The sequence below is a fragment of the Montipora capricornis genome, chromosome 1, assembly GCF_036669925.1.
Source record: "Montipora capricornis isolate CH-2021 chromosome 1, ASM3666992v2, whole genome shotgun sequence".
In the NCBI taxonomy this organism is placed as follows: Eukaryota; Metazoa; Cnidaria; class Anthozoa; order Scleractinia; family Acroporidae; genus Montipora; species Montipora capricornis.
The window spans coordinates 10,194,240-10,202,426 of record NC_090883.1 but is presented as its reverse complement, the minus strand read 5'-3'; the positions used below and the strand labels follow the sequence as shown (position 1 = coordinate 10,202,426).

The 8,187-nt window shown below is 39.9% G+C and overlaps 2 protein-coding genes across 2 annotated transcripts in view; one reads left to right on the top strand and one right to left on the bottom strand.

Annotated features, from left to right (window-relative positions):
- The window catches only part of LOC138057112 (uncharacterized), a 1,449-nt gene extending 615 nt beyond the window's left edge, over window positions 1-834 (top strand). The window contains exons 1-2 of the mRNA XM_068903174.1: window positions 1-215; window positions 485-834. The exon at window positions 1-215 is cut by the window's left edge and continues 615 nt beyond it. Of these exons, the coding sequence (XP_068759275.1) occupies window positions 1-215; window positions 485-834 (565 nt within the window). The remainder of the gene's footprint in view (window positions 216-484) is intronic.
- A 760-nt stretch (window positions 835-1,594) lies between these two features.
- On the bottom strand, window positions 1,595-3,440 carry LOC138051344 (golgin subfamily A member 6-like protein 2). The gene is made up of 3 exons (XM_068897540.1): window positions 3,389-3,440; window positions 3,198-3,259; window positions 1,595-2,717 (listed from the first exon to the last, which is right to left on the bottom strand). The coding sequence occupies exons 2-3, from the start codon at window positions 3,242-3,244 to the stop codon at window positions 1,949-1,951; spliced, it is 816 nt and encodes a 271-aa protein (XP_068753641.1). The 5' UTR covers window positions 3,245-3,259; window positions 3,389-3,440; the 3' UTR covers window positions 1,595-1,948.
- Between the last annotated feature and the right edge of the window lie 4,747 nt (window positions 3,441-8,187).

Here is an 8,187-nt window from a genome sequence, read left to right as displayed (position 1 = left end):
CCCACCTGCATTGGATACTTATGCTCGATCAGTTCACGCTAAAGGGGCTGCTCTCCAGAACTGTTTTGGCTTTGTTGATGGCACTGTGAGACCTATAGCCAGACCAGACGAGCACCAGAGGATGATGTATAATGGTCATAAACGGGTGCACGCCATTAAATTCCAATCTGTTGCCTTACCGAATGGATTGATCGCAAACCTTTACGGCCCCGTAGGTAAAGATCTTTTTAACTTGCTCTTATTTATAACTAAATGTCAGGTTTATGAAAATAGCAACTCAAACGGAAAAGGTACAAACATGGTTTCGGAGGGTAGTTGTTTCCCCCTTCAAGTGTCTGTTTTATAGTATAATCTACGACAAACGCCTGTAGTGATCAGGGCAATGAAAGGTTGATCTCATGACACCATTTTACAGAAGCGTTGCATGATGAAAAACAATGATATTCCATGAAACAAACCTAATACTTTTAACTTCTTCTTCCAGAGGGCAAAAGGCATGATGCAGGTATGCTGGCAGAATCTGGTCTCTTGCATGACTTGGAACGCCATGCATTTTCGACAGGGGGTCAGCCTCTATGCATATATGGGGATCCTGCATATCCCCTCAGGGTTCACCTGCAAGGACCATTCAAAGGTGCTGCTCTCACACCTCAGATGGAGATGTTCAATGGATCCATGAGCTCTGTTCGAGTGTCAGTGGAGTGGCTATTTGGAGACATTTTAAACTATTTTAAATTCCTTGATTTTAAAAAGAACCTAAAAGTTGGCTTAAGTAATATTGGTAAAACATATGTCGTATGTGCTCTCATGCGAAATGCCCTAACATGCCTATAAGGTAATCAAACCTCAGAATTTTTTGAATTAGACCCCCCAGCCTCCAGGAGTATTTCAGGTGACCTAAAACATTCGCTATCTTTATTCGGTTACTGCCTGGTCACACAACTGGTCAACACTTTCCTCCCAGAATCAGCCCTGCGGGGTGGGCGGACGGGGTGGTGGTACGTAAGGAATATTACAGGCGGCCTGACCAGCTGGGACCCAGGAATCCTTAATCTATACCAGAGCTAGTTCAGCTGAATTTTGCTACCTTCTACTAGACTTAACTTCCCAAAATCCCTTTGCCACTATCCTAGAGTAGCTTTTCGGCTAAGTTGCGTAAATTCAAACTTGTCGATTTGATTTTTAGTTTTAGTGGCAATTCCTGGTTTCCCTAATCTAGACTAAAACCTCCCCGCACACCACACCCACCCTGATTTGGGAAACAGCACAACCTATAAAAGATCATACATTGTATTATACAAAGCAGACATATTGTTCCACAAAAAATGAAAGCAGTTGTTACTATGGCATCCACTTATACGACAAATGGCATGCCATTTAGTTCAATGCTCAGTTGTTCAAAAGTCAGATAGTGTTATCCAGCACATAAATCACTATAACGATTTCTTTAGAGGAGGAGCACTTTCCGCCATTTGAACAACTGGGCCCAGTTTAATGCTGATAAAGGCAAGTACTTTCAAAGTTGAGGCATCTCTAATATCAAGTTTAACAAGGTATACATTGTTTACACAAATGTAAGTATTGAAGAAATCAACCTTTTCACAATACAATAATTTTTGTCAGTTCAAAAAATCAAATCAAATTTATATTTTGCAAGGTAGTCAGGGCTTTCAATAATCACTTGACTCAATTTAATATATGACATATTTTCATAGCCTGTATTCTGATAGGGTAATCACCTGATTGACACATGCATAATACAGCTAAATTCAAACTGGATCAATGAAACTAAAAAAAAATGTGATTATGATAATGATAACTCAACAATCAACTACCACTCTAGCAGAAATGGAGTTAAAAGAACAGTTGAATGCAAAATTATGTCACTAACAAGAGAAAAATTACAATGGTGCCATAGTTGAAAAAGAGAAGTTGCAATAAAAAAATGTTAACGCTTTTCCTTGGGAGCCAACCTCTCAATCAAAGCTAACATAGCCTGTGATTGCTGCTGCTGCTGGTTTAACATAGACTGCATAAACTGTAGTGTTTGCTGTTGGTTTCTTTGCTGCTGTCTATGCTGTTCTTCTTGTTGTTGCTGAATAATCTTTAGCATATCTTGCTGCATTTTTGTTTGCTGCTCTGATATACGAGATCCTCTTGCCTCTTCCTGCTTTCTTATTTCAATTTCTTCTCTTTTTAATGCCATCTCTTCTACTGATTTCTTTTGCAAGTATCCAATAGCATCTCCTGTACTTTTCCTGCTTTTCTTTGCTGGAACCACTCCATTTGTTTTCTCCACTCGTTTTTGAGTTTCTCCCATGGTTTCCATTGCCTTGTACCGCATTTCTTCAGCAGTTGCCTTCTCTTTCTGAAGGCTTTGCTTTTTGTTGCCAGTCGAAGGCTTATTTTTAGCTTCTTCCTCTTTTTCACACAGCTCCTCCAGCAGAGTATCTATCTCTTGTATTTCTGGACTAATACCACTTGCTCTTTCTTCTTCCCTATTTTTTGCTTTGAATTTGGACATTAGAAGATTGAGCCTATCTCTCAACGACCTTTTGTTCACATTGAATTTGCATTGGGTGAGGTTATTGAGTCTTGTGGCAATCTCATCCCACAATTTTCCTCTCTCCGGGCTCCCCTTTCTGGTTTCAAAAAGATCTGATCCCCTGACCTCTCTCAAGAATAATGTATCATGTTGATTTGTCCACTCCATTGTGCTGAAAGAGGGAATTAAAGTTTATTTTAGCACTTTATTTAAAAAACGGTGGAAACAGTAGTTTTCCTCTTCCAGACTGAGTCCTTGTATTGATTTATTGAATATTTGCTGGATGAAATTGTTCTGTTTAATACGCACTGTACGTATCCACATAAATTATTGCTCTAGATTCACAGCACTTCATCGAAGAAATATTTCCAAGTGTGGTTATACAAGCCTTAAGAGCACATTTACATATCGATGAGCTATGTAGTGGATTTGTTGGCTAAGTGTGAAAAAATTCAAAACAAAATATTTATCTCTGCACTTTTTAGCAGCCTCCAGAACTCCAAAATTCTTTATCGCCTCAGAAAATTCGGATTCAATATGTTACTAAGAAATAAAAAAATGTATTGGAGTCAGTAAAATATATTATATATATAATCGTTTTACAAGAAAGAATTCGTTGAACGTAACAGCTTATTTATCTTTACAGACTTACTTAGATTGTTTTGTCTTCACTGAACTAGCTTCAGAGTCTTCGGTCATTTTCCTGAGTTTTATCTGTGAAGAGAGCACAAAAAGCCGCTAGAGTTACTTGGCACATCCCCAGGTGGGTTGTGCTAATAAAGAAACTGAAAAAAAAGCAAGGAATGAAGAATACAAGAAAGAAATACCGGTATAAATACTCACGTTTTCACTGCGACGGCAAAATCCCCAAACTGACGTCGCCGACGTGAGGGCGACGGCGGGAATGTTGGAAATCGCATGCGCAGTTAAACTCGCCCCAATCCTAATCGGTCTTTACGTCGCCGTCGCGTCGAAAACGTCCTTATCTTAAGCTCCCTAATCTCAACGGCAAGGACGCTAAGCAATTTTGGTGAAAACCTTACCCGCGAAATCGGTATAACGGCCTCACGTAGAATTGGAGGCACCTAAGACGACACTTTCCACAAAGGAAAACCGTCGATATGCACAAGATCTTGCTTCCAAGTATAATTCAGTCAGGCATTTTGGGCGACAGCAAAACTTGTAAATTCCAATTAATGGCAAAATTTCACGAAAGGAGCTTCCAGTCATGAACGTGGATACAGATCCGACACAGGTAACAAGCAAAATACGTGACAACGGATGAAAGCAAGTTAACAAACCTGGTGAACAGAGGTACGATCCGTGATAGATGGTCGGACAGGAATTTCATTCTTTTCTCGACTGCACAAAATATGCGGGCGGACAAATCGATAACAATCCCAATATACTTTAGGTGATAACTTGAGTTGGGTCCCAAAGGGATATCTATTCATTAGGAACGAAGATCGAAGAACAAACACTGAGTTTTTGCCTGAATAGACCATATTCGTATTCCTAGTATTGGACTGGAACTAGCTTGCAATGGAGGCTAATGCGGGGGAATATATTAAAAAGTATTTGCATTTGAAAAGATTTCCCCGCATTAGCCTCCATTGTAAGCTAGTTCCAGTCCAATACTGAGAATACGAATATGGTCTATTCTGAACAGTGTCAGAGGGCGGAATAAATATAAACGTGGCACAAAGAGTTCAGCAAAACTATCATGACAAAGGAAATCAAAAATCGCGTTTCAAACACGTGCGGACTATTGGAGTGCTGAGGTATTAGTCTTGAAAGCAAATGGTGAGGTGATTTCACGCAATGGAACCTTGAAACTAAAACTCTATGATGCAAATAAAATGAAACACACGGTAGCGTTGGAAAACTGAAAGATCTACAGTCTCTCCGTAACTTTCGCTGCAACAACGGTAAAAAAAAAAAACGTAAACAAAAAGAATATCTAGAGACAAAGGCCACTGATACTGCGATTTGGTTACAGAGAGAAAAAGGACACACGGCTCTCCAGTGGCCTGATTTGGCACACGCAAAGCAAACGCTAGGCCGATCTAGTGTCTTCGACCAAACTTTCCTTGGCTTTAGCTAAATCGGTGCGTTCCAACGCAATATCAGGATCTTCTACCACTTCTAAAATTGATTTGCCGGCAGTAAATTGGTCTTCGTTGCTCCACTTTTTGAAGAATGGCGGTTCATTTTTCTTGAACCTCTCAATTCCTGTCAAAGTTCTTCGCGGAAACTGAATCGCCTGAACTTTTCAGTTCCAAAGTAGAATTAGAAACGATAGCAGTAAACACGAACTCCTTGACTTCGGCATCACCCATAAGGAAAACGAAACAGAACTTGTGCGCGCGGCAAAGGCTGACCGTCGAATGCCTCACTCGCTAAACGATCGCCAAATACAAACCACGATCACGTGGCACTCCAAGCGCCTGCCGCTCACAACTATGCCTCTGCTACGTGACCGCAAAATATTAATTTATGCTAATCAGGATTATCACAAATTACATTAGTTAGGCCACCTCACTCTAGAGTATTTATAATTTCCTTACAGACAGCCATCAACAAGCCATTAAACGAGTTTACAAAAGAAGAACTTCTAAATATTCTGCATGCGCCGGTATATTTTACGTTGCGGCTTGCTCACACGACGACAGACATACAGCCGTAATTCCATGAGAGGAATTCGTTGTGGCCTAGATAATTGAGACCAGAACGGCAAAGCGCCAGCTGTTTTGTTCACGGCGATTTACACATTTTACGAAAAGCGATGTCAACAATTTTTTGCTTTGATTTTGTTCTCTAAAGGTGGTTAGATTCCCTCTAACCTTGTCCACCACTTGTATCTTGCCTCGATGTTCACAGTTTTCCTCGGGCTTTGCTCTCGGAACAGATGACGTCCGTGGGCAAAAATCTGAGCATATTTTCGCGCCAAATGGAGAACCGATAACAGTTCGTTGAGCAGCCATATTCAGTATTCACGTGGTCAGTTTTAAAAATAGGCTGATTTAACAACATAAGCGGGACATCAGTCGACGACAGCTCGCCCAGAAAAATTTCCTTGTTAGGTCAGATTAGAGTAGAATTTTGATATTCCTTGGGCTCTCCCGTCGTCAACTGAGTTTCCCGTTCTGTTGCTAAATCAGTCTGATATCCGAATTTGACCGTCCACACGATTCGAAGTACTTTCCGTATTAAAAAATTTCCACTTTTGAGAGCGGATTTAAAAAGTTGCGGATTCCCATGCCGGATTCCCCGGATACGTGTGGACAGATGGCGAATCCGCAAAGAAACATTTGCGGGTTAAAAGATACCGGATATGTGTGGACAGGGCCTTAACCTTGGCTAAGACTTTAGACGAAGTAAGCAAGTATCACGATTAAAGTGCCCCAAATAAATAGCATCAGCTTTTTTCCCAAGAAATTCTCAAGGCCTTAAAAACATATATTTTTTAGTTTTCACCCCTTTTGGTTTATTCCTGTTTCTTTTTCAGGGCTTCTAACTTTCGAAAAAGCTAGTGTACTGTCACTCTCAAATTTATAGCACCGCGTTTGAGGAGCCAGAGACCTACCGGTAGTTTACTGTGAAAAAGGGAGGGGGGGAGGGGGGGGGGGCAGGGGAGCAACTATTTAAGCCACTTTGTAATCCCTGATATAACGCAGAGCCTGGGGTCATTCTATGGTGAATTCACGTATGTACATGAAAAGTGTATTTGAAAGCCTTTGTAAGAAATTAACACTCCAAAATAAATTGACCTTCCACGTGTAGTGTCACGTGACTTTTCATGTAAACAAACCTCGAAAGTTCGGACATTCGAGAAGATCGGACATATAACACATAGTGAGATGTCGTGGCGAGCAGATATGAAATGTTAGTTTCTTTTTGCGTTGGACATGGAAATGATGGAACAAAGACACAAGTCACTTCGATGGTTAGCATTTGGTGTAGGACACGATAGTTTTACACTCGTATTTCGACAGGATTGACGCGGGTGAGTCTGTTCCATCTTCGATCGCTGGGCCGACGGAAACGAAATGCATTCCTCGTCTTATGTTATTTACGAATTTACCTTTGTGTATGAAGATTGTCATATATATTTTCACCTAAAGGTCGGTAATAAAACCGAATAAAAGTGACTTATTAGCTGCATCAGAGACAGTTGTCATTTCCACCGTTTATTGCGAGTTGCAGAATGCTCTCGAGCTCGACTAAAAGGCGTGCTTCCGTTACACGTAAAAACGATTCCCGATTCCCAAAATCATAGGTAAGAAACTTGAATGGTGATCTGATCAAGTTTTTGCATTTTCCGGCCGAAGGTATAGCAATGGAGAGGCAGAAAACGGAACACGCGGATAATGGCATGACTTATCGCAGTGACTCGTTTGTGTGTTCAAAGGACAGTAAATACACTACTAGTTGTATAGTAAGTAGTCTACCCTTTGTTGTTGAGCTATAATTATATATCGTGCATACCATTGACCATGGGATCAATGCAGCGTTGAGCCAATACAAACTGAAAAAGTTTCTTCATTGAAGTTGACGAAAACTGAAGAGGTTTTATTTTTATTACATGGAACAGTATTGACCTTCTGTTAATTGGAATGACACATATCTACAGTACTGTTAGGGAGATTTCCCTTAAAAGAAATTATCTACTGATTTTTGGCGAACCATTCTGAAAAAACATTGTCAAATTACCGGTCGTAATTCATGAACAGTTTAAACTCATTATATTAGGTGATGCATCTGTTGCTTCCCACAATTTTTACAGTACTCATTGTTAGCATGAAATATTCATTTCAAGTACTATTTTGAACTTCTATTATTATTATTATTATTATTATTATTATTATTATATAAAAGAGGAGAAAGGGAAGGACTCTTCTCTAGTTTGGCACACATTAGAGAAGATTCCTTGTTTCCACACAACAAATTGACAACGTTTTAGCCCACTTATAAACATTTCAAGCTGAACTTAAATTAGTACTTTGAAGTTGCTTTCAATGCAAAACCATGACCATTTGTGTTGCCACAAACCGATCTCTGTTTTTCCAGTAACACTTATATATTCTACAGCAGTGTTTGGACAACCTTTAGAACACTGGCATTTCAGAATATTATTGCTCCAAAGAATGGCTTTGACTTCGTAATCAAAAAGCCCTTTGAGATCAAATCCAGTTTGTGGTGGGTATGGCTCACAACCCGCTTGCATGCATTGGGAGCACTGACTTCATGAAATAGTCCCATTCTCTGGCATTTTAGGGTTCCATTCTTTGTTTTACAATTATGTAGGGATGTTTGTGCTTATGCTATTCTCTATTTTCGAATGCCTTATGAGACATTTTGTTTGCCCCCCAAATTTTGCATAAACTATTGTTTTCAAATGCTCTTGGGGACATTACATATTCCCAAGAGCATTTGAAAACAATAGTTTATGAAAAATTATGGGGGGCAAACAAAGTGTATTATGGGACATTCAAAAATAGAGAATGGGTTGTACCAACTTTGTGACATTTTCAGCACTATCAATTTTTCTTGAGAAGACTCTCTTGCTCTTTGAAACGGTTATGACCCCCAGTCCTCACATTGCCTTGTCGTGGTGCTCTCAACGAACTTTAGTTAATTTC